This window comes from Populus alba, chromosome 8 (assembly GCF_005239225.2).
Source record: "Populus alba chromosome 8, ASM523922v2, whole genome shotgun sequence".
In the NCBI taxonomy this organism is placed as follows: domain Eukaryota; kingdom Viridiplantae; phylum Streptophyta; class Magnoliopsida; order Malpighiales; family Salicaceae; genus Populus; species Populus alba.
The window spans coordinates 2,427,819-2,454,820 of record NC_133291.1 but is presented as its reverse complement, the minus strand read 5'-3'; the positions used below and the strand labels follow the sequence as shown (position 1 = coordinate 2,454,820).

Sequence of the window (27,002 nt, the reverse complement as noted above, 5' to 3'; positions counted from 1 at the left end):
CAAAAACTGAATTTTTTGTTACGTCATCAAGCGATTTCTTTCTAATTTTTAAAATAGAATACAATAAAAATAAAAATAAAAACTAATTTTTTTTTTAACCGGGCCGGACCTGACAAAAACATGATTGGAATTGCGATCAAATTTTACAAATGTTACGTCATCATGAGATATCCTTCTAATTTATGCAGTGTTATCAAATAATACTAAATATTAGTTTTTCAAGCAAAACATATATTTTTTAAAAAAAATCAACAATTTCATTACGTATAAAATTCATTCGGCAATAACTATAGTTTCTATGATTTATACCAAGTGCAATAAAATTAGGTAAAATATTATCATGAATAAAATTGAGATCACAATACAAGTAAATTTAATTCACCTTAAACTAATTTTTTTAAAAAAACAAAAAAAAATATTGTTCACGTTCACGTGAACAATATGAGTGCAATTAATTAATTGCACTAGTTTTTTGGAAAAAAAAAAATTTGCGTGTTGGCTTTTTTTTTTAATTGTTCACGTGAACAGTGCGAGTGAGCCATGCTCCACTGTTGAGGTTCCTTTCCCACCACGAGAAGCAGCAAAATGCTGCTTCTCAAAACCTGCTGTCCAATCTCTGATTTTAATGGGCCCTACTCCTACCAGCAAGATGCATTTTTTTTTCTTTAACCAAATATTGTTATGTGTGGCTGCGGGTGAACCTCACCCGCAGCCACACTCCCAAACGGCCACTTAATCTACAGTATATCAATCTTACCCGCAGCCACACTCCCAAACAACCACTTAATCTACAGTATACCGAGGCACCACTATCACGTGACCTTGAGTATTGTAAATAGCAAGTACACCATCGTAGTCCTGTGAAGCACCAAGTATGGATGGCGGACTTCAATTTATGTCCTGGGAAGCTTAAATCTTGTTTAGTCAAGAGACAGAGACGTGTAATTGGGCAGTTGTGATGAGTGTGTCCATGGGAATCTGAAGCAGGCGGCTGCACCAGCGGGGATATGGAAGCCACGGAAACGGAGAACACTGATCCGGTTTAAACTCCCCGTATAAAAAGAAAAAAAAAAGGGACAAAATCTGCTAAAACAACCAGCCAATATCTTTCCAGCCGAAAATCCTTCCTTTTTTTTAAAAAAATTAAATTATCACAGCCAAAATCTGCTAAATTTTTACTTCTCGCGAGCAGGATTTAGTTTAAATCCCAATAACCAATAAATAAATAATTTTTATTTGAGTTAAATCATCACTTTTATAATTATATAATGAAAATAACATGTTTCAATCGAAAATAATGAATTATGTAATATAATAATTCATTGTATTCCTACAGTACCAGCTATGTAATTTTTAAAAATCACAACGTGATGATATATTAAAATTACAACGACTTAATATATCATAGGTATTTTATCCAAAAAAAAAAAGTCATACAATGAACCATTACTCGATTGAAAGCAACCATGTAGGGATCTAGCTGTAATTTGTTTTGTAATAAAGATTAGGTTTTAGATTTAATTAAATATAAGGACATAAAACTTTTAAACGAGGATCAATATATAAAGAAAAAATAAATACATGGACAGATATATATATATTTTTTAATACAAGGACTGAATAAACACATGGACGATTATTTTTAAGAGTTATAAGGAATAAAAAATAAATCCTGTCGATGCCTTTGTTACATTACTGAGATTTTTACGACCAAACAAATCCATAAAATGAATATTCCTATCACATTACGATATAAAAATCTGATTATATTATATTATACCAAACAATGTCGTTGGTGTATCCTTTTCTTATCCTTCAAATGGCCCTATCAAACACGGAAATAAAACGATGCGTCATCCATGATTTATTATTTAATTTAAAGGGGCAATAGTTTAAAGTAGGGGTGTTCACGGTTCGGTTCGGTTCGGTTTAGACTTAAAAAACCAACCGAACCGAGTTACATTAATTTTGTAAAATATTAACCGAACCGGACCGAAAACCGATTCAAACCGGACCAGACCGGTTCGGTTAAATCCGGTTTTTTTGGTAAAAAACCGGGAAACCTAATCCATCATCCAGATTTTTCATATGGCAAGGAGTTTGCATGAAAGGCACAGAAATTCAAGACAGAAACTTTCTTGATGGAGCTAGATGAAGAAAAATTATCTTTAATATCCAAAATAATTCCTCCATGATTTCCATTGCCATTAGTCCCATCGATCTCAACCATTACCACAAATACTTACCACAATAAAGACAACTAAGAATGAAAAGGAAGGAAAGATAAAAACAAGAAAAGATACAAGAAGTGACAAAGATCATTGGATATCAATTTTTGTATGTGAAGTTGAAAAATATAACCTTTGCATTGAAAGCTCATTCAACATGGAAATGAAGATTGGGAAACGGGAAAGGAAGAATAAAAATTAATTAAGAGGGGAGAGGAAGACTAGAAATTAATTAAGAGGAAGATTGGGAAGCTGGAAAATTAATTGAGAGGAAACGGGAAATGAAGTTTAGAAATTAATTGAGAGGGGGGGGCGGCTGCTTTTGTGAGAGACAGGAAGGTTACATTAATTATTAGGGTTAGGTTACAATTTAACTATTTATACCTCAGATATGGGTAACTTTTGGTTTTTAATGGGTCCGGTTCGGTTTGTTCCGGTTTTTGGTTCAAAACCGAAACCGAACCGGACCTGTTAAAAATTATGGTTTTGACAATCGGTTTAATCGGTTTTTCATTTCGGTTCGGTTTTTTCGGTTAATTTTTCTTCGGTTTTCTCGGTTTTCTCGGTTAATCGGTTATTTTGAACACCCCTAGTTTAAAGTCTCGAGTCCAGGTGGCTGAGCTAGTAGATAGTGGGTGTCGTGTAGAATGAAACTACAACCATAAAGGTTTGACCTGCCCCATCAAATTCAAGGTCTGGTCTGTAAATCAAGCAAAACATGAAGGTCTCACGAGTAAACACCTTTTTTACTCCCCGCCTTCGTTCTCTTACAAGCCGCGAAACGACAACTCGATGCCCCCTGACCATGTCATTTACGGCACATGCGATCACGTGCAGATCTGTCTTCTCCGTGCTGGTTGTTTTTTCTGGGAGTGATAGTTATTTTTTTAAAAATTATTTTTGATATTAATGTATTAAAATTATATATATAAAAAATAAAAACAAATTTCATGAACATTCCAAACGGCGCTAAAAAGCAGAAAACACGTGGCTTGCTCTAATCCAAACCGGTAATTCAGGCGCTGAGAGAGCACGTGAGTTATAAATAAGGTTGGCGTGGCGAATCTACCATGGCATCTTCTAGAATCGTCGGCAACATCTGATTCTCTCTCCTTTTTCAGACCCGTCCTTATAATTTCGAAACATGTTTTAGGCAAGTTTATAGAGAGACACAAGCACCTCTTCATAGTTGATTCATGCAAATTAATAGTAAATCCGTGAGTCAGATAACTTGATCAAAACCCGTGTAACGAGCCGGATCTCCTGGCCATGACTAAAGAACCCGTAATTATTAGGTGAATCAAACAAGATGGAGTTAATACATAGTCTCTATTTAGCAATTGATAAAACTAATGAAAACTGGAGGCTCCTTTTGTTCAGCTGATTCTCCATTAGAACTGCAAAATACTCCGGACATCGACCGTGTATGGTATAACTGGTGTAATGTATATAAAATATTATTTTTAATATTAGCATATTAAATAATTTAAAAATATATATAAAAAAAAACGCCGGAGGAGAAGATTTGTCGGGAACCTATCATGGACAATTTGGTAACATGGGGTGGTGGGCCATCACAATGACGAACAATAATTTAGTTCTTACTGTAGAGAATTACAACGACGACACAAAAGGACAGTCATTAACTTTCACAGCCTTTGACAAATTCATTGTTACTGTTTGGCACTTTAAAAAATTCTCTGTTTTTTTTCGTGTGTTTTTGTTAAGGAGATGAGAGGGGAGATGCATGTGTATCTATATACTGCCACGGTGTATGGGAAAAAGGTGTCCAACTATATTTTTTTAAATTTTAAAATTTTAAATTATTATTTTTTAAAATTTTATTTTATTTTGACGTGAAGATATTGATAATAAATTTTAAAAAATAGAAAAATTTATTTTAATATATTTTTAAATAATTATATTTTAAAAACAATTTTTAACACACTTTAAATAAAGTAGATCAAACCTCATTGTCACTCTTTACAGCCTTCAAGATCATATCATAGTTTTTTATATATATATATAGATTATTAATCAAGAAATCAATAAAATTCTTCAATTTTAATTGACATAATAGATAGTCACTCACGTCGAAACATGTCATGGAACGTACTAGATACATTAATTAGACTGGTTTGTTTGAGGTAATAGATTATTTAAATATAACAAACATCTAATAATGGGCATCTAATTGGAAGAATTTTTAACCATGAGCTTAACTGATTGTAAGCAAATTAAAGAGCACCGGAGGCCCAAAGGCTGAGATGAAAGTCCAGCTGAATTCAATTATCGGGCCTCAAATTGCTGGATGCCTCGCTCTAGGCTTTGCACACCAGCAAGATAGAATTTACGGGTATTTATGATTTGCATATAATTATGAGCCCGATTGAAAATACAAAATACAGGCCAACCCATTTTTTTTTAAATTAATTTTTTTATTAAAAAATAAATTTCTTATATATTTTGGATAGTTTTGATATATTGATCTAAAAAATAATTATTAAAAAATAAAATAATTATTTTCATATATTTTCACATAAAAACATTTTAAAAATTAACTAAAACCACACTTCCAAGTGAACTTTCTATAAAGTTTAAGATCCTGCCATAAGTAATAAGCAGGAGGTCTTGAAATACGAAAAGCAGATTCCAAGCAGCCAAGAAAAGCATCACTCACCCATAAAAAACACTGGAAAGAAACAATGGTATTTCAATTTATAATTAAGTATTATCCTCCCCAGTTAAACAAGAAGTGGCTGTAGTTTAGTGGTAAGAATTCCACGTTGTGGCCGTGGAGACCTGGGCTCGAATCCCAGCAGCCACACTAAGATTGTTTTTTTTATCTCTTAAGAAAAAAAAATAAAAAAACTACCGCAACGAACATAATGCTGACACGAGTAGCGCTCCTTAGCTCGAACATGGCCGCATGTTTTGGCCCATACCGAAGCCATCATTTTCAAGCCTTCGCAGTTTTGCTTTCCTGAGCATCAACTTGCGCAGCAGCGCTCCTTGTTATCCTTGTATTTTTTCTGCTAGTTGACGAGTTTAATAATAGTAATCTTACGAGCTAAAATTTCCCAGAAGGGACAAAAAAAAAAACACGACCATTTGTAATAAAATTAACCAAACAATAGATGGGGGTACAATATTTTAAGGATTAATGAAGAAAATGACTCCACTTTTCTCTCCTGACCCCTGTGGGAAGAATGGCAGTCATCTGCAAGAAAGGAATACATTCATTTATGCACACAAATAACACATATATAAAATTTTGAAAACACGAGAATGGCTTTTCTGAAACGAAATATTCCTTTCCTCCCTCCATTTCTTTTCTTTCTCTTTGCATATTCTCCTTCTTTTTTCCTTTATAATGTAGATGATGGGCAATGTACGTAATGTGTCATGTCTCCAGCAAAAGGTGTATTCCAATTTAAGAATTCTGATGTTTTTCTAAATCTTCAGAAACATTATTAACCAGACCTGAATTAGATTTCATGTATATAGAAAATTAATCTAAAAAAGAAACAAGAAATCTATTCAAATATGCAGTTAAACTGTAAGCAAGGGTGTGATGGCTTTGCTGCCAATCCAGGAAAAAGAAAAGGAAACGGAAAAACCTACAGCAAGCAACAAGATGAAAGCTTTGTTAGCAATTGCCAGGTCCACCATGTCCATCTGCCATTGGTCATTCATGGAAGTTAAATTCAGTGGGCCACCAAGCTTAGCCACACCACACCAGTACATGCCAGAGTTTTTTTTTTTGGGTCAACCAGAACAACGACTCTTGCACTATTATTGGCTGATGAATATTCATAGACCTATTTTAACTGGCTATGAGAAGCTTTCTTTTATCGTTCTTGAGTCTTACCTCATTCCTGGCATCGTTTTATCTACAAGATTCAGTTGAAAAGCTACAAACCTTTTGGTTTATTCAAATACTTTTCAAAACTAGCCCATGTGTACCTCTTACCTGTTTCAGGCATTTGCCTGATAAAACCATACTCGAAGAGACGGAATAAATAAAAAATCTTGGCGTTGAATGGTTATTATCCAACATGCCACAACAGCAATAAAAAAAGAGACACTAAACAATAAACTGCAAGCTTGTATTCACACCATACCTTACACAGACAGCTAATCACAACCACTGGGAATATGAATTTAAGTGCCCCCAATTCTTCATTATAAATCTCTCACATCTCTTCTTTTTAGGTCTCTCTTTGTATTGATTTCTTCTTGGTAAAAACTCAGATATTTTGGGATCTGGGTTTTATCTGTTTTTGTGATTCTTTTTAAGTTCATTCTAAAAAACCCAGATACATTTTTTTTGATCGGTGTTACCGGGTTTTGTTTTGTATTTTGTTGACGGTGCAGTGATTCCGGATTTTTGTTACTTGGTTTTACTTGTGCTTGTGTTTGCTATTATTAATATCAAAAGGCATGCTCTTTGTTGCGCTTGTGTCTGTTATTTAGTCACTTTAAGTGGCTGTCTGTCCTTTTTTTCTTCTCGCGTTTGTTCATCGACTCTTTGTCTCTCTCTAGATCATGTCCCTGTAGCGCTGTCTTGACAATTTCATTGCAGAGTCGGAAACTTTTTGTGACTTCTGTTTCTGGGTTTTGCTTGATTTGTATCATTTCTTTAGTTCATTGATTAATGGATCATTCTTTACTCTCTATTCTTTCCCTTCTAGTCTCTCTTTTTGTCTATTCTTGTATATGCTCTCCTCTAGAAGATCAACAAAGAGACAAAATCACATCTTTGCCAGGGCAGCCAGTGAATGTAGAGTTCAATCAGTACTCAGGTTATGTGACTGTGAACCAACAAGCTGGTAGGGCCTTGTTTTACTGGCTGGTTGAGGCACCAACGAGTCGTAGTCCTGAGTCCAGACCACTTGTTTTGTGGCTAAATGGAGGCCCTGGTTGCTCCTCTGTTGCTTATGGAGCAGCTGAGGAGATTGGACCTTTTCGCATCAGGCCTGATGGCAAAACTCTTTACTTTAACCCGTACGCTTGGAATAAGTGTATGTCTGATAGATAATTGATGGAATGCACTTCCTATTCTGTGCTACAACCTGTTCTCCTTGTAATTTACCTCATTTCTATTTTGTTGTTGGTGGTGGTGGCAGTGGCAAATTTGCTGTTCCTTGAATCTCCAGCTGGTGTTGGTTTTTCATATTCAAATACATCATCGGATTTGTACACGGCTGGTGACCAGAGAACTGGTAATTTATTTCATTTGTTCAATTTTTGAGTACTTTCAGTCGTCATTCAGCAAAGCCTTTATTATTGTACTACTTAAATGTTACCTGATTCAATGTGATTATATGTCCCCTTTAGCTTAAAGTTAATTGATTTTGACTTCTTTAAATGCTTTTGGAAACTGTGCATCGTGCAATTGTAGCCGAAGATGCGTACACATTTCTAGTCAATTGGTTTGAAAGGTTTCCACAATACAAATATAGAGATTTCTACATTGCTGGAGAAAGCTATGCAGGTTTTAAATTGCACACCTTTTCTTTTATTTCGTTTAACTTTCTCTCTTGTTCATCTTAAAGATTGCACTCTGATTTACTTGTTTGAAATTCGGTTTCAGGTCACTATGTACCTCAGTTGTCTCAAGTTGTTTATCAAAAGAACAAGGGAATTAAGAATCCTGTAATTAACTTCAAGGGATTTTTGGTGAGAACACAGAACTCATTATTCATAAAGATTTGGAAATTCTATCAACTTCCATTGCTTAATGGCAAGTGTATAATCGGCTCAATGTCCTTTTCTCTCTTGTAGGTGGGAAATGCAGTCACTGATGATTATCATGATTTTGTTGGCACCTTTGAGTACTGGTGGACCCATGGTTTAATTTCTGATTCCACCTATCAAACTTTACGCGTCACCTGTGATTTTGAATCCTCCACGCACCCATCAGTAGAATGCATCAAGGCTCTCATGCTTGCAGAGTTGGAGCAAGGGAACATTGATCCGTACAGCATTTTCACACAGCCTTGCAATAACACTGCAGCATTGAGGCACAATCTAAGGGGTCATTATGTAAGATTTTATCATATCTTTCTCTCTGTCAATATTATCAAGGAATTCCCCTTAACTGTCAGCAGAAAGACACATGTAAGACAAGTCGGTCTAGGAACCTGATGCATAGCTATCAAAAGTGGATTCTCTGCATCTAGCACAATATTTCTTACCTGAAAAAGGGCTATCGTGGTTTCATTTACTAACAACAGTCTTTTTTGACATTCCAAGTGGTTTTTGGCACCAACCTCTAAGTCTTGGATTTGTATGGTAAAATATCCTGAACAAGTCTGGTCTTTTCCGATTATGTTTAAATTCTACCACCAATAGCTTGAATAGACATTGGAAGATAGCAACTTTTCTTAGACGGAAAGAGGTACATGCAAGTTTCCTGGATAATCTCGCAGTAACTACAAAAGTATTCGTATGCCAATAATCAAAATATTTGCATTTAAACAAAATTATCCACCTGGTTCCGATTTGCAAATATACTCTGTCTGTTGTTAAAAAACTTTCTTACAGTGATTTTCTTCCAAAATGGCTAATTAATTTGTGGGCTCATCGTGGTTACTGAACGTAGCTGTTAAATGTTAACTTTAAGTTTCTGACGTACATCTAGTTTGTGGTTGTTGGACCATAAATTGTGGTTCTGGCATCATCCATTGCAGTTTCTGACCATGAATTCTTCCAACTTTGTGCCAATTCTTCTAGTCTTTTCAAATCACAGTAATCTGGAGCTATTCCTTTTCTTTTGATCTTAGGTCCTAATCTGTAAGATTATGTTCTCTACAGTTTCTAAAAGATTCCACTACAGTGAGTGTCAAATAAATGATGACATGTGTTTCTTACTTGCACGTCTGTTAAATGTTAACTTTAAGTTTCTGACGTACATCAAGTTTGTGGTTGTTGGACCATAAATTGTGGTTCTGGCATCATCCATTGATGTTTCTGACCATGAATTCTTCCAACTTTGTGCCAAATTCTTCTAGTCTTTTCATATCACAGTAATATGGAGCTATTCCTTTTCTTTTGATCTTAGGTCCTAATCTGTAAGATTATGTTCTCTACAGTTTCTAAAATATTCCACTACAGTGAGTGTCACATAAATGATGACATGTGTTTCTTACTTGCACGTCTGATTTTCCTTCAGATTTTTGTTTGTTTTCCATTCTTGAATTTCCCATGATAAATGTTAGGTAAAAAGTTTTTCACCAAATAATTCCTGAATGTAAATACTGTTCATTGCCTGATGAGTTGCCTAGAAATGCTTTACAGAAGTGCATTCACTGTTTCCATATCACGGGCATTGACCGGTCATTAATATTTACACCAAGCTCATTTCTATTACTTTGAAACGCAGCCATGGATGTCCAGAGCATATGATCCCTGCACAGAAAGGTACTCTAAAGTGTACTTCAATCACCCTGAAGTCCAGAAGGCACTCCATGCAAATGTAACTGGGATCCCATACCCATGGAAAACATGCAGGTAAGATTTTTGCTCTGCAGCTTTTGAGAATTCTGTTTCAAATCTTCCAATAATACTGTTAACTAAATCACTACTTTACAGTGATATTGTTGGAGACTACTGGGCAGATTCTCCACTTTCCATGCTTCCTATATATAAAGAACTCATTACTGCAGGTCTAAGGATATGGGTCTACAGGTAAGTTCCCATCTTTTCCTCTATTCCCTCGTTCTGGATTAAATTAGGGAAATCTGTTTAGTTCTTTGAAGAATTCACGCGATGGTGGTTCAAGTAGGAATATTGGCAGAATTGATTATGCATGAACCTTTTTTCAATGCTTGTTCTCAGTGAGAAGGGGATCTGAGAAACAGCTGTTTGAAGGTTTCACTGCGTTATAGCCCATTAATTAAGGAACAGTATGGAGTCATTTCTTGTAAAAGTCATGGTCAAAATGATCAGTTTTTACCATGACATGGTTTCACTTCGCCTAGAAATTTGCCACAGCAAATGCCTCAAAATGGGATTACGAAATAAAGCTGATTGACAGTACTCCTCATTGTCCTTTGTTTGAACATTTGTCGGTACTGCAAATATTGACCGTATGATCTTGGCTTAAAATCTTGTCCTTAAATTTGGTATCAGAGGAGAGACTAGGTTGATGACCCATTTGGTGTTTGAAATTATCAAGAGGTTAAATCCTTGTCCTCTTCATTTGGGGTGCAGGAAATATTTACGATTCCCAACATCCCATGTCTGCTTTAATTACTTTTCTCCTTTTTGTAATTTGCTGGCTTGTACATGTGGATCCTCCTTTTGATATGGAGTTGTTTCGAACATCCCAAAGAACAGTAGCCATAGACAGTGGAACGAAGAAAAGGATTTGTTTAGCTGATCCCAACTAGCCTGTGTTGATCTATTTTAAATTTATTTGGATCTAGTGGTCTGTTTTTATGGAATACTGAGTTTAACCCTTGTTTGCAACTAAATATACATGGGCTAAGTTGGTTGGCAAAGAGACTAAAGGTTTTGTTGAATGATATTTTCATCTAAATATGGTAGCTGGGAACTGGGAAGCTGGAACAAAACAATTTTCTATTGAACTGCTGATTTCTCGACCACCTAATCTCCATGCCTGGACAGGGAAGCTTGTCTGCAATAGGTAGTAGTGTTGACTGTTGATAACGATTGATGACTTCGGATTTGTTTACAGAAGTTGAGACACATCATGTGCCCTAGCAACAATGATTGCACTGGGCCAAGGTGCTTCTTATGTTAGGTGGAAGTGTATGAACCATGTACTAAGAAGAGACACCAAAGTCAACACGAACGTAGCATCTGAAAACTGAGCGTAAAAGGGATAGAAAAACAGCTGCTTAATAATGACAAAAAAACTATGGTTATATATAAATAACGGAATATATTTTGTTTTTGGTTTTTCAACTTGAAGAATTCACTGTGGTGATATAAAATATTCTCCTACTTTTTAGCAGTATGGCATGCATGCCTTGCAATGCCAAGATATGAAAAAAGGTCAGACGTTATCGTTGTCAAGTAGGATTTGTCCGTTGTTTTTTTCTCTTTGGCACTGTTCAGCATTAAAACCATTTGCTTTCAATTGTTTTTAAGTCGTCATGCATTGCATCTAATTCTGTTTTATCTCTTTGACCAGTGGAGATACTGATGCAGTGGTTCCTGTGACTGCAACTCGATACTCCATTGATGCCTTAAAGCTACCAACTATTATCAATTGGTATCCTTGGTATGACAACGGAAAGGTAAGCATCTTTACCGACAACAAAATGTTAGAGGCAACTTATTTTGGTGAAACCGTTGGACAGCGACGTTTTTATGGTTGGGATTTAGCATATTTTCTTGTAATGTTGCCATACTCTTCTGTTTATGGAAATGATGATAACCAGTACTGAAAAAAGGGTCGTATGATAATACTCTTGCTGTAGCCCATGGTTGGAACAAGGCCATGGTAATTTGCTCATCTCCCAGCTTTTCGTGTTTCTGTAATAGGTTGGTGGGTGGAGCCAAGTATATAAAGGGCTGTCTTTCGTAACGGTAACCGGAGCAGGACACGAGGTTCCACTCCATCGCCCTCGACAAGCATTTATTCTTTTCAGATCATTTTTGAAGAACAAATCCATGCCTGGCCAAAGCTTTTAGTCCTCCATTCATCGATCTCCGGTGAATAAACAAGTCATAAATAATAGAATTGTTCATATACAGGGACCGGCAAATGACACAATAAGAGAAGCATTCCTCTCGAGTGCCCCTCCATTCTTCCTTCAAGTGCATCATTTCTATATTTGAAGTTGTAGCCTATTCATATGTAAGAAACTATTCTTTATAGTAACTCAATTATTTAAACTGTAAGTCTTGACCACAGAATTGTACTCATTTGTAAGAGATTTACAGGTAATGGAGTTAAAACGTTTGTGCCCTAAGTAGCGTTATTTTTGAAAACCTCACCTCCAAATCCAGTAAACAAATCGCAGAATCAACAGATTAACACCATGGGGGTGCAAAGGCTTCTTCAGTCTTCTCTCTGTTCCTCTTCAATGTACATCACCCTGCATTGAAGCCTGAACATCAAATATGCGCCAAGACAAACGCCGTGGACTGATATGGATAGAGTGAAGGAGCAGTAACTCGTACTTCTGACCTTATATGCACGAATCACACAATTCAAAATTTCTTGCAAACTCATCATTTTGAACATTAACAGAAATATTACAATCATAAAACATAGGAAAAGGGTCATCACTGTCAATTAGAAGGTATAATAATGGACTCGTGCCTCAAAAGCAACGAAATGCAGGGCGGATGTACTCCTAGTTTTATGATCTATCAATCCAGGAAACAGTGTAACACCCAGAAGTCCAGAATTCCTGGAGGCAAAGAGGAACAGCGTGCTCTAGCAGGACCACATGCCCCATGTGGGTGTTGCTTATGGGAGAATGCACAGGCGCCATCAATGCCACCAACGCCTTCAAAGGAAGTGGTCCATGGTCTTATCCAGCTCACTGCAATATTATAATTCTCATGCTTGGCACCCATATAGTAGCCAAAACATGGCTAAAACTGTGGATCAACACGTTCGTTTCGAATCCCCTCCCTCTTATTGCATAAACTCTACCTCTCAAGGCTCTATTACAAAGGCATCCTGAATCTCGGTCTCATAATATCTCCTGTCGAAATTTAAGATAGTTTACCTGTCTTTTATTTTTAGTACTCGAAAGGAACTCACTCTAAAAGAACATTCGTTCAATGAATTTCAAAGGTGAATAAAATTGCCAACGGCTTTGGATTGAAAAAAATATATAGAAAACTTTTGATGATGAAGGGGGTGTTCAAGATTCAGTTTTAACCTGTTTTTAAATTAATATTAAAAATAAATTTTAAAAATAAAAAATATTATTTTAATATATATCTAAAAAATATATTTTAAAAAGAAACTACTATTTTTCTACCCACCCCAGAATCCTGAGGAGTACAAACTACCAATTATCGACACAGAAAACAAATAAAAGCATTGACCACCACGCCATTTGTGCATGCAATTCAACAAAAGGAAGTACAATATACAGTGCATGATGCATGGAAGAAGTCAAGAAATGATAACATATATAATAAACTGACTTGGCAGCCTATACAGTTTTTCAAAATAAATGCTTTGATTATACTCTTAGACAACCTAAAGCAGGGGCAGAAGTCAGTGGATCACAAACTAATAACAACTACATAAAACACTCTTCAAGGACTCCGAACCCACACATTCAACACAAGCAAAGCCTGATTTTCACTTGTCACAATGCGCATCAAGAGCTCCTCTTGCTTTCTCCTCGCTGTCTTGAATCTTGCTACTCTCTTGCTTTCTACTCCTGCAGTCACCAATCATGATCACCTTGAAGAGCAGAGGAGGGATAGGATTATGAAGCTACCAGGGCAACCGCCAAATGTGAGCTTCTCTCAATTCTCCGGCTACATCACTGTAGACCCAGTGGAAGGTAGGGCCCTCTTTTATTGGTTGATTGAGGCCCCCAAGATTGTCAAGCCCAGATCTAAGCCACTAGTTTTATGGCTCAATGGCGGGCCAGGTTGCTCATCTGTGGCCTATGGAGCTTCAGAGGAGGTCGGCCCATTTAGGGTCCGACCCGATGGCGAGACCCTCCATTTGAATCCATATGCTTGGAATAAAGGTAAACATGATTAAGACAATCATCTAATAATCTCTATGGTTAGTGACTTGATGGGTTATATTAACAGTTTATTGTTATTCATTATAACCAGTGATCAAGGCCACGTTTATATTTAGATGGGACCTGTACTGATGGTGGCGTCTGTATTAAATTGCATATAGTTTCATGTACATTGGGGCAAGTACTGTGTCTGTGAATTATTTTGATCAGCATGATGTTGCTACCAAGAAAAACAAACAAATAGATAAAATTACAGAGTTTTGGCTGTCGCAGTGGCAAATTTGCTGTTTCTTGATTCACCTGCTGGTGTGGGATTTTCTTATTCAAATACTTCATCAGATATATACACGGTTGGTGACGGGAGGACAGGTATCTGTACAAGTATATATATAATTATGTTATAATTTGTCAAAAAGCTTGTTAGCCTCTATCCTAACTAGATTATTATTGCTGAATTATGAAAATGCAGCCGAAGATGCCTACACATTTCTGATTAACTGGCTTGAGAGGTTCCCTCGATACAACCACAGGCCCTTTTACATTGCTGGCGAAAGCTATGCAGGTTAGATAATTAATTGCTCACCACCACCTACTGTTTGACTAATTTGCTTGCATTAATTAATATTTTGTTAATCCACTTTCAGGCCATTACATTCCTGAGCTGTCACGGATTATAGCCCGGAGAAATAAGGGGGTCAAGAATCCTGCCATTAATTTTATAGGTTTCTTGGTATGTCAATCGGTGCCATTAACAGCATTAAAAAATTAGTCCAAGGATATCTTGAGATGCAATCTTAATTTTTTATTTTGCAGTTAGGCAATCCGCTCTTGGATGATTATCATGATAACACTGGCACACACGAGTTCTGGTGGAACCATGGATTGATATCCGATTCCACTTATGAAGATTTAAAGAAGTTCTGCGCAAATAATACGTTCTTGTTCCCCCGGAATGAATGTTACGGTGCTTTAGAGAGGGCATATTCAGAGTTTGGAGATATCAATCCTTATAGCATTTACAGCCCTCCTTGCAATGCAATCAGTACTCTTAGACACAATCTAAAGCATTCACTGGTATATTCTTGGATCACTCAAAAATCCCTTATCACATTTTCCAATTATTGGCGCAACGTGTGAATTTGTTTGTCTAATGAGTTGCTAGCTTTTGTTTGTTGGGAGTTAGCCATGGAAATTCAGAGGAAATGACGAGTGTGTGGTGATGCACACAAAAAGATACATGAACCGTCCAGAGGTGCAAAAGGCTCTTCACGCCAACATCACTAGGGTTCCTCATCCTTGGGTCAGTTGCAGTTCTGTTGTTAGGAGCATGTGGAGTGATTCTCCTAAATCCATGTTGCCAATCTTCAAAGAACTTATAGCAGCTGGTATTAGAATATGGGTTTTCAGGTAAGATCATGTTCAAAAAAGAAAATCATAAGTCGTCCATTTTGAAAATTTGCATTCAGGCGTGTCATAATTAGTTAAAAAAAAAGATCCCATATTTCTCAAATTGATATTTGTTCCACCGACAGTGGTGATGCAGACGCAATTTTGCCACTTACTGCGACCAGATACTCCATTAATGCTCTACAGCTTGAGACCAACACAAGCTGGTATGCTTGGTATGATGGCCATCAACAGGTTAGCCGTCTGCATATGCTATATAAAGTCATGGTTTTTGTACATATAATTTTCATATATTCTGTAAGCTCTAAGAGTTTTCTGGTGGTATCTATGGTTCTTTTTCATGGATTGCTTGTTTAGGTTGGTGGCTGGAGCCAAGTTTACAAGGGCTTGACCTATGTGACAGTAAGGGGAGCAGGCCATGAAGTGCCTTTGACTCAGCCTCGACTCGCTTTATTGCTATTTAGGCAATTTCTGAAAAATGAACCCATGCCAGCACTTTAGTCCTCGAGGACTTTCCTCGACTCAGCCTCGACTCAAGGACGTTACTAGCAAATTACAGAGTGTTCTTATTCTTTCTGTCCAAATCATCATTTGTATTTCTCTTGCAATAAGGTCAAATTGCCCTCTGCATATGCATCAGTACACGTTTGTGCTGTGTATGATAATTCTAAAGGTGCAGTGAGGCAATTTGATTAAACAAACTAAAAGGAGAATTGACAGAGTAGCCTCATTTATCTTTCCACTGCTTTCTTTCAATGCAGCTAAGAATAAAATATGAACACTGAAAGTTTTCAGGTCTTTTGATGCAACCATTTCCTAGTTATTTTTTGTCGTTGCTGAGCAATGGATAAGAAACATGGTGGAAATTCTTTGCCATTAAGAAATGAGATTGTCTAGTGGAGCCGTAAACAGAATCAAACAAGGCACTAAAACAAAAGATTTGTGGAGATAAGGAAGCTTCAATATATTCTATTATCCACCACCCGTAGATAATTCTGGTTCTGATCATGACTTCAAAAGAAAGCTAAAGAAGGGCTCCATGCCCTAAAAGCAACTCACTGTACTACAAGCTTGTAATTACCTAAATACCTTGTATTCTTTGCTTGCCTTGGTCAAATTGATGCCATTACCATATTTTCAGAGAATATTTGGTAACATAAAAGAGACTCGAGTCATTTCTTACCGTGAATAAACTTCCCATCTCATTGGTACATGTAAAAGTAATGGAGAGCAACCATGCATTTTTATCGAGAACAAAAAAGGGGGATTTTTTCCATTAGTTAAAAGATAATTTGATATGTTTTGAAAATTGCAGTTCAATTTTGATAGTTTTTAGAAATATAATAGCGATTATTTTTTAAAATGTATTTTATTTGAAAATATATTAAAATAATATATTTTTATATTTTTAATTTTTTTTTAACATTAGCATGTATAAATAATCTAAAAATATAAAATAATAATTTTTTAAAATTTAGTGAAATACTGTTTGTAACCAGTTTAATACTTAGATTAGGAATCCCAACACATGCCAGTGTGCTTGCAGGGCAGATTAGTCGATCTAAATGCTTAACAAAGTTACTTGCCGGCTAAGAGGTATAATAAAGTCATTCTACATACGTCAGATAAAGATTTTTTGAATACATTAATACAAGAAAAGCAGATAGAGCAAAGTTTACAAGCATTTTGAATTCTTGAATCCCGCAGGAACATAAATTAAAGAAAAGCAACGCCACCATTAAAAAGTGAAAAAAAAAAAAGCTGAAGAAGACACCATATAACAAGAAAAGAAGCGTCACAATTAATAAAGAGAGAGGGAGAATACTAGTAGAAACAGAGCAAAAGAGGGAGAGAGTAACAGATGTTTGGGTTTAGTACTGTATTCTAACGTTTAGAGATTTCAAACCGAAGACAGAGATGTATAGGTTTAGCAACACAGTAATTGGTTTCTTGAATCTTTTCACTCTCTTAGCATCTATACCAATAATTGGTGGAGGTTTATGGATGGCAAGGAGGAGCACAACCTGTGAAAGTTTCCTTCAAACCCCACTTCTTGTCGTAGGTTTCGTTGTCCTTATAATCTCACTAGCTGGCTTCATTGGTGCATGCTTCCATGTAGCATGGGCACTCTGGGTTTACTTAGTAGTCATGCTATTCCTCATTGCAGCCTTAATGGGTTTGACCATATTTGGCTTTGTTGTCACTAGCCAAGGTGGCGGTGTGGAGGTGCCTGGTAGGGTTTATAAGGAGTACAGGATTGAAGATTATTCTCCATGGTTGAGGAATAAAATTAAAGATCCTGATTACTGGAGAACCATTAGGAGTTGCATACTGGGTTCCAAGACCTGTGCTAAACTCGCCTCCTGGACTCCTCTTGATTATCTTGAGAAAGACATGTCTCCCATACAGGTACAGTGTAATTAAACAACGTGTTCTCTCTTGAAATCTGGCCTTATGGCTAGTTTTTACTGATCATATTTATGATTCTTGGTGCAGTCTGGATGTTGCAAGCCACCAACTTCATGTAACTACAACATGGCAACGGCGGTAGCCCAAGACCCGGACTGCTACAGGTGGAGTAACGCCCCGACTTTACTGTGCTATGAGTGTGATTCATGCAAAGCTGGAGTTCTTGAAGATGTTAGAAGGGACTGGCACAAGCTTTCAGTTCTTAACGTCGTGATGCTGGTGTTTCTGATTGGGATTTACTCGATAGGGTGCTGTGCTTTCCAAAATACAAGAAGGGCTGAGACTGATTACCCGTATGGGGAGAACCGGATGACCAAAGTCCGACCCAGATGGGATTATTACTGGTAAGAAAACAACAAATCATTTTTTTTTTTAATTATTATTAGGAGGTTCATTGAATGGCTACACGACGAGGATAGAACTCCTTTATTTATAATAATAATAATAATAAAATAAATTATTGGTGATCATTAAGATTTGAATTTGTTTTTTTTTTTTAAAAAAACCACATCAGGTGTGTGTGTATTCACTAATCCATGCCTTAGATTTTTTGTTTTATTTAAAGGTAGTATTCATGTAAAGAGATTCTGATTAAGGGTTTGAGATTTCTCACAAAATCATGGAGATTTTGGCAAACCCCGTAGAACACACGCTCATCGAGGTTGAAATTTCAAAAATTAAATATTATATACAGAAGGGAAAAAATAAAATAGAAAAATCTCTGTGAGTAAAATAAAAGAACTTAGGAGATTTGATAAACTTGAGTGTTTGATTTAATCACCAAAAGTTTACATTGAAATTTCTATTTTCATTCACCAAATTTTCTATTTTTTTTTTTTAATTATGCACCGAATTTTCATTTTGCAAAAGTCTAGCTGTACTTCAATCTTTTTCTCAAGCTACAATTAGGCCCGCATTAATGGGCCCAGGGTAAGATGGCTAGTAAAGATCCCTCTGCTAAGACCCTGTTTAGTTGTGCGTGGCCGTGTTTACAGAGTCAACCGCTATCATGAAGCAAAACAGTGAGTCGTGCTTTTGGTTTCCTTCTTTACAGGTGGAGATGGTGGCAGGACAAGAGAGAACAGCTTTACTAGCTGAAGCTCCAATGATCCTTCAAAAATCTTCAGCGTATGTTATCTGGTGTTCTAAAGTTGGGACAATTCAGTTGTTTTTCCAGTGTATGGGACATCTTGGAAGTTTCAAGGTCACCTTTCACAGTCCTTTTCCAGACTCTTCTTGTTTGCTGTTTTCTTTTTCTTTTTTATCTGTACAAAGATGGATTTGCCTTTATTTTCAAAGATCACAGCAGTATCTTCCTTTTACTTTTCAACCCCTCTGCATCATGCAGGTTCAGATTCGTTAAGGGTTCAATTACACCTACGTACTAGGCTATAATTATATCCACAGATCTTCTTGATCTTTAAATTAAACTGGCCATATATGACAATCTCCTGATTTTGAAGTTAGATTAATCACTCAAGAACTCTCAACGCTAGAAGGTCATTTTCCAATGATAAATATATATAAACCAGGAATAGCAAACGCGGTTTCTAAAATAATCAACAAGTTGTTGCAATGTTTAAATCCGCAGAATTGCTAACGAGACATTAGTCAATGATATAATTAAGGGGAAAATAAGAGATCTTCAAGGCTCAGCCCTTGAGGGATATGAATATGTCTCAACAAATCTTCTGTGCATAACCAAAATTGTTGAAATGAAGAGCAGCCGAAGCATTATCAATCTCCAGTTTGGTCCCAAGATTTCCAACTTCTCCGACACCATTTACAGCCAAAAAGGGCAAAGAACTGGTGGACTGGATCAAAACATTGTTCACTTGTTTTGCTACGGTCTTCTTTAGCTCCTCCAAAGCACCTCTCAACTGTTCAAGCTCGTGCAATTCAAGCTCTTCAACCGGAGCTTCCCAGCAACATCGGCTTCTATTGACTTTCCTCATTTGGTCAAGCACTTCTCCATTCTTTTTTTCGGCCTCTAGTTGATTAAGAATCTGAGTTAACTGCATGTTTTGCTCATGGACGTTAGCATCTCGACGCGTTTCAATGAGCTGGTGCAGGCCAGAACTTGGAGGAGGAGGAGGGCGGCTTCCGGTGAGAAACCGATGCATCATGGAATCAACAGTAGGGTGGCCAAAGGAAAAGGCCTTTTGAGCTGGGGAGAAAACTATCATTGCTACGTCAACTCCACAAAGCGTGCTAAGTTCACTAGCCTTCTTGAAAAGACCGGCTCGTCGCTTAGAGAAGGTGACTTGCAGATGACTTTTCTTGGCTATTTTTTCAATCTTAATCTTCTGGCGACCCATGGTAGGCTTCTTGTTCACCATTGCAAGAACCTGTTGATATATCAGAGAAGAACAAATATACGTACAAATACCAAATGCCTGGTTAGGGCTTGTGCTCGTATGCTTGGTGGGAAAATCATGCCTGTGGTATTTATACGGTAAAACATTTCCTCCAAGCTCTTCCTTATCATCTGGATCACGCCTTCACTCTCTATTTTTGTCCATGATTAATCAAGATTCGGAGGTTACGTGATCTTGTGCTTTAATTCTAAATTTATCACTAAGGAACTAAGTACAGCCATTAGTTGGCAATTAAGAAACCATTTGGCTTTCGTAGGTTACAAACTTTTAGTGATAATTATATGATTAATACATCTCACTAATAAATATTTAGGCTAACTATTTTTATTGGGATCAAATGCGTAGATATTCGTTACACAGATACAATCAAATATTCTTTAATTAGTTTTGTTATCCAGTGTTAATTAATTAATAATGGTAATGACAATAATTAATACTGTATATGCTGTATTTGTTATGTACAACTCTAATATTTTTCTTCATCGAGATAATGTTACCAGACCTACTGTATTTATTACCTATCTACATCCAAACTAATTAAAATGTTCATAAAATCTTAAATTTTAAAAAATAATACATGATATATTAGCAATTATATTTGATAGTGTTTGGAAATATGCCCAAATTACATTTAATAAATATTTGATTTTTTTATTTAATATTTTTAGATTATTTTAATATGTTCATATTAAATATAATTTTTTTTTAAATATTATTTGATATAAAAATTATCTTTGCCGATATATAAAGTGTGTTTGAGATTATAATAGCATTGGCATATAAAATTATTTTTCATTTATAAATATATTAAAATAAATTTTTTATTTTTAAAAAATTATTTTTAATATTAGCATATAAAAATTATTTAAAAATATAAAAAATTATTCTAAATAAAAAAATCAAAATTTAAAAAAAAAATATAGTTTGTAACAAAGACTTTCGTAACCCTGTTCCTGGCGGACTAGAAAATGAAAGGAGGCTAGTTTGCCGAAATAAAAAAAACAGATGGGCAAGTGGGGGCATTGGGCCCAATATAAGCGAGCCTGCAAAAGCTTTCCGCCCAGTATAAGCGAGCCGGTGAGTAATGGTTTTGTTTTTGGTTGTGCCTCACGGTGGCAGCTAGGTTGTTTTGTTTTCTTCTTGAAAAACGTATTCCCGTATCATATGCTACATTCATAATAATATAATAAATTCTATATCTTCATTATATTTTTATAAGCTAACATGAAGTATAGTATAAAAATATATATGATCATGTAAGGTTGAATTTGGTCAACCGCGGAACAATTATATTATAGTCTGGCTATGAATTAAGCTTTCATGTGAGTTGATCATTTTTATTAAACTTCTTTCTCAATTAGTCAACTTGATAACTTATTAATAATCTAAAACTTGAATTATATTGGTTTTCATTTGAATGGATTTGAAAGATGATTGATTAAATTAATTAACTTATTTAAACTTGATTGATTTAATTAATTTGACAAAACTTGAGTAAGATTGAAAAAGAGTTTGTTTTTTGCGTTTTTTATTTTAAAAAAATATAAACTGATTTTTTTTTAGATAATTTTAATATACTAATATTAAAAAAATACTTTTAAAATATAACTTGTACAATAATATTAAACACACTTAATCAACTTTAAAGATTTTTTTTTTAAATTTGTTAAAAAAATTTTTTATTAAAAAACTTTGTTAAAATTTATTTTTTAATTAACAATTCATGATCTGAGACCTTGTGTTAGGTCAGATCTGGCATGGTTCTTGTTCAATCCTTCCATGTCCTGGACCAAATTCAACCTCCATACATGATCATATATTCTTATATAATATTTCATAAAAAGATTGTTTAAAATTAACTTGAATAATTAATAAAAATATAGTTTGACTAAAAAAAATTCAAGATGATGTATAAATATATATATCAACATAACAACATATTGGATCGACCATGGTCAATATTCAAATCCGTAACCTAGATCATGAGATTATGATAACAAAAAAAAAATCAAAATATATTATGAAATTTAATTCATAATAAACTTATTATTGAATGATAAAATTGAAAAATATTCAATCTAAAAAAAGACATAATAAAATAACTTAAGTTTATTCGGGTTAACTTGCAATATATGTGACTTGGGTTATAAGATTAAGATAATTTCATGGAAAACAAACCAAAAAAATAACAAAGTTTAATTCATGATCAACCAAGTGTTAAAATAATTAAGCTAAAAAAAGGTCAAATTAAAAAAATTAAATTAATTGAGTTAATCCATACAAACCCGTGATATAGATCATGAAACTAATATAACCACAAAAAAAATAAATTATAATAAATTATGAAATTTAATATTCAATAAACTAAATATTAAAAATTAAAATTATATAAAAAAATATAAATACTATTTAGCCGGAACAGAATCAAAATATTCCAAGTGAAATTTTCGAAACAGATAAGATTTTAAGTGAGATAAAAATATATTCATATTTATTTTATTTTTAAAACTGGAAAGAAATATATCAGTAATTTCAGACGGAATTGACAACTAAGCAAATAAAAAACACAAGTCAGTCATCAATAATTTCAGATAGGCGTGTAGCTTGAGCACAGGTCGGAAACTCCAGTTCATGGCAAACTGTGACCGGGCATCCGAAAAGTCCCAAAATTAGACGTATGGGATTCTATAAGCATTACGTTTCTGATTTGAAGAGAGATTTTATTTATTCAACAAAATTGCTGTATTGCCATAATATATATGCCGCTATCCACTAACTATTATTACGTTTTACTACTTAATGATTGAAAAATTTGATGTATTTTGATTAGGAAGAATTAATAATATGTTAAATGCTGAGATCACACTATCGCTCGTATTCTTCTTCGTCTCTTTCCTTTTCTTTTTTTTTTTCTTTTTTTTTTCATGGGATGTATATTTCTTTTAATATTGCGTGTGTTATGCTGTCACGTAAATATTTGGCATCATCTGTGATGGAATCGTTTTTATTATTAAGATATCAAGTCAATAATCAACGATAAATCATATTCACCGTCACTTTATTTTAATTAATTATATTTTTTTTATTAATATAAGTGTTTGGGTTAATTTATGTATATTTTAATTAATTTTACAGTTTTAAAATTAACAATTATATAAATTTTTAGTGACTCTGAAGATTATAAAACTCGATCCAGTACACTACACGTTTCATAGTTAATTATTATGTTTTGGGATGGCAAGTCAAGAGCATTAGACTTAGATGGTAAATAGTTTTGTTTTTTATATTATCATTTCAATTTTGAATTTAAAATTAAATTACAAGTAAATAAATTTCTTATAAATACACCAGTTCTGATAAGGATAGCTAGTATAAAATCAAATATGAGATTAACTTGATTTAAATGAATAGAAGATGGTGATAATACCTTAAAAAGAAAAGGAAAAATGACTAGAAAGTAGAAGCATCTAAAAATTGCCTTAAATAGAGTTCTTGTAACAATACACGCGCTGGGGGTCTTATAATTAGACAAGACAGATTACTCTTCCGATGATGACATGAGCGCTGATAACAAAGCCACGTACTTCGTTTGATGACGTAGAGCCAGCCACCCTTGGCTCCTTAAAATCTATTTTAAATATCTGCCGTCCAATTAATGCGACCGCTAAGAATTAATCATGAAGTTTTTCCCAGCACAAGACAATCATAGCCACGGTAGGGCTCAACCACTGACATCGTACCCCTCTTCCTGGGTTACAAGGCCGTCAAGGTTCATAACATCCCTAGCTAGTTGGGGGTCCCATACCTAGTTGGCTAGGTTTAAATTCTTGGGTCATGGCAGAAAGTCCTAAATAGCAGCAGAACAGCAGGAAAATGACAGGCTAGATTGTTTAATATACCACAAGACAACTCATGATTGCTTGAGTTAAGACAGTACTCGCTAACACTCAGACCGTGTTTGACATTAAAGTAATAATTGTTTTTTAAATAGTTTTTCGTGCTGAAATATATGTTAATGATGTTTTTTTATTTTTTAAAAATTATTTTTGATATTATCACATCAAAAATGATTTAAAAAAATACATACCATACTTAATTTTAACAAAAAAAAAATCAAAATTTGGTGAAATACAGATTGAAACTTTCAGCCAAACACTACCTTAAACAGAGCCTGCTCGGTCTCATAAATGATATGAACCACTTGCACAAGAGATGTCAACTTGTACTTACCATTAATTATGGTCCCATGGGTGTAAAGGGACGGACACCAACCTTGATTACTTGTGAGCTTCAAATACGAACCAGGGTTATTATTCTCATTTTTTTTATTTTCATTAATCACGTTTATTTTTTCTGATTAATCGTTGTTTTTTTTTTTCTATCCTATGTTTTATATATAATCATATTATTAAGTTAATTAAGAGTTTATTGAATCACCTGAATTTCAATTTCAAAATTTTCTTGCTGCTTTTAAAAAGATATAATTATTAAAATATTTTTTTATGTTAGAAAAAAAATATTTCAAAATACTATCACAAATCACCTATATAGTATCTATCTAAGTTTTTATCCAACCAACCAAAAGACTACATAGGGACCCACCACTTAAGCAAACTGAGATGGTGTTTGGGTAAGCGGTTGCGGCTGCGTTTTACTTAAAACGCAGTTGGCAGCCGTTTGGTAATGAAAAAAAGCGAATTACTGTTCATGGGTCCCACATGTTTTTTACGTTCGGACCGCAGGTAAGGAAAAGCAATGAAATCATGCTTTTCACGCACTGTGCATGCTAATTGCACTGTTCACTGAACAGTGCAATTAGCATGAACAGTGCACACTAATGCATTATTCACTTTTTTTTACGTGTATTAAATGTTTTAATATTTTTATTTTTTTTATAAAAAAATAAAAAAACACTAGTTAAACAGTGCACACTAATGCACTGTTCACGTTTTTTTAGTGTATTAAATTTTTTAACATTTTTATTTTTTTTAAAAAAAAAAAACACTAGTTAAACAGTGTACACTAATGCACTGTTCACCTTTTTTTTTTTTCAGGTATTAAATTTTTTAACATTTTTTTTTTTAAAAAAAAACACTAGTTTAAAGTGAATTAAATTCACTTGTACTGTAATGTGAACAATATTTTTTTTTCCGAAAAACTAGTATAGAGTGAATTAAATTCACTCGCACTGTAATATCAATTTTTATACCTGATAATATTTTATCTACGTAAAAAAAATTATGAAAACTGTAATTCTTATCAGATAAATTTTGTACATAATGGAATTATAAATAGTTTAATGGAATAATAAAAAATATTTTATATAAAATATTTTTTATTTCATGATGTAATATAAGTAATTAAATTTACAATATTTAAATTAAAAATCATTAGTATTAATATTATATATATATATATATATATATATATTATTTTTATAACCTCAATTTGAAAAGCATTTTTTTAACCAAAACACATTAAACTACTTTTTCTTCAACCTCAACTTCAACCACAGTTTTAACCAAACACCTATTTTTTCAAACCAACCTCAACTAAAAGTACTTTTTATAAAACAACTTTTTTTTAAACCACAACCACAAAAGCTACCGCAATACCAAACACACCCTGAATATCCCACTTGCTTCACAGGTTTGGATAAGGGCAAGCTTCGTACAAGCCCCCAGCTTATAACAAATTCTCGATTGGGTCCTTATTGTTTTCTTCAGTGACGTCTTTAATGCATAAAACATTCTTAGTTTCGCCTTCTATTCAAATCCGTCGATGATTTCTATTTAAAAGCTGGTTTTTTTTTTTTTTTAAAAAAAGAGAGAACCGGACATGTTTTAAAAGTTTGCAACAATCTTACATGAAAGGACTAAATCGAGGATTGTCATAGAATGATGTATTAATTTAAGAGCTTTACCGACTAGCTAGGAAAACACAAATGGCCAATGATGAATCCCACGGCATATGTACATATAATATATGCAATGTATAGGGGTGAGTAAAAAAAATCAAAAAAATAATTAAATTGAGAAAATTAGAAAAAAATAACTGAAAAAATCGAATCATAAAAATAAACCAATTAAACCGATTAAAATTTTAAAAAAACTGACCGGTTCGATTTCGGTTTTATAAATCTAAAATAAAAAAAAAACAAACAGAATCCAAACCGAAAAAAACCAAGTCAAAACTGAAAAAAACAGAGCTAAACCGGTTTGAATAGGTTTTTTTCCTAAAAAACTGAACTGAAATCGATCAATTCGAACCGATTTCAGTTTTTTTTTATATAAAAAATTTCATTTTATTATTTTTTTTAATAAAAAAATCAAAACAAAAAATAATAACTTTGAAAACACGACTTGCGTTGCGTGCAGCCGTGCACAAATATCACATAAATGTCTCTCTTGGCCATTTAATGTTCTTGGACTTTTGGCTAAAGAAAAATTAAACAAAATCACATAAATTTCTCTCATGGCCAATCGATTCTTGGACTTTTGGCTTATTCATCAACACCAGTTCAATGGTCGCATTAATGCAATAACAATTGATATTTCTAAGGAATGCTCAATATTTTCTCTCTATAATCTCATCCAAAGCCTCCGTGAAAGACACAAGGGGGAGACTTAATCATCAAAAAGCTCAGTATACATATAATTTTCCACTGCAATATAAACCACCAATTTACTGGACAATTCTTGATTCCTTGCAGTCAATCTGGGAAGCCTCACGGCTTTCGTTTACACGTTATGGGAGGGTCTCGAAGAGACTGAAAATGTCTTGGCACGTACGGATTTGGACTCACACGAATCACTAGC

General features: G+C 34.3%; 4 protein-coding genes and 1 non-coding gene across 5 annotated transcripts; 4 read left to right on the top strand and 1 right to left on the bottom strand.

Moving 5' to 3' along the window:
- The first annotated feature begins 4,983 nt into the window (after positions 1-4,983).
- TRNAH-GUG (transfer RNA histidin (anticodon GUG)) lies at positions 4,984-5,055 on the top strand. Its single transcript has one exon. It is a non-coding gene; the product is annotated as a tRNA-His (tRNA).
- A 1,070-nt stretch (positions 5,056-6,125) lies between these two features.
- On the top strand, positions 6,126-12,175 carry LOC118052433 (serine carboxypeptidase-like 27). Its single transcript, XM_035063417.2, has 9 exons — positions 6,126-7,252; positions 7,358-7,453; positions 7,633-7,725; positions 7,825-7,910; positions 8,016-8,276; positions 9,616-9,743; positions 9,825-9,920; positions 11,392-11,497; positions 11,745-12,175. The coding sequence occupies exons 1-9, from the start codon at positions 6,886-6,888 to the stop codon at positions 11,892-11,894; spliced, it is 1,383 nt and encodes a 460-aa protein (XP_034919308.1). The 5' UTR covers positions 6,126-6,885; the 3' UTR covers positions 11,895-12,175.
- A 1,267-nt stretch (positions 12,176-13,442) lies between these two features.
- On the top strand, positions 13,443-16,358 carry LOC118052432 (serine carboxypeptidase-like 27). The gene is made up of 8 exons (XM_035063415.2): positions 13,443-13,930; positions 14,204-14,299; positions 14,400-14,492; positions 14,575-14,660; positions 14,744-15,004; positions 15,114-15,337; positions 15,463-15,571; positions 15,695-16,358. The coding sequence occupies exons 1-8, from the start codon at positions 13,543-13,545 to the stop codon at positions 15,836-15,838; spliced, it is 1,401 nt and encodes a 466-aa protein (XP_034919306.1). The 5' UTR covers positions 13,443-13,542; the 3' UTR covers positions 15,839-16,358.
- A 771-nt stretch (positions 16,359-17,129) lies between these two features.
- On the top strand, positions 17,130-19,136 carry LOC118052449 (tetraspanin-6). Its single transcript, XM_035063439.2, has 3 exons — positions 17,130-17,746; positions 17,834-18,150; positions 18,861-19,136. Exons 1-3 carry the CDS (start codon positions 17,255-17,257, stop codon positions 18,898-18,900), a joined length of 849 nt encoding a protein of 282 aa, XP_034919330.1. The 5' UTR covers positions 17,130-17,254; the 3' UTR covers positions 18,901-19,136.
- Positions 19,137-19,485: 349 nt separating this feature from the next.
- On the bottom strand, positions 19,486-20,198 carry LOC118052398 (agamous-like MADS-box protein AGL62). The gene has a single exon (XM_035063365.1). It carries the CDS (start codon positions 20,143-20,145, stop codon positions 19,486-19,488), a length of 660 nt encoding a protein of 219 aa, XP_034919256.1. The 5' UTR covers positions 20,146-20,198.
- Positions 20,199-27,002: the final 6,804 nt, after the last annotated feature.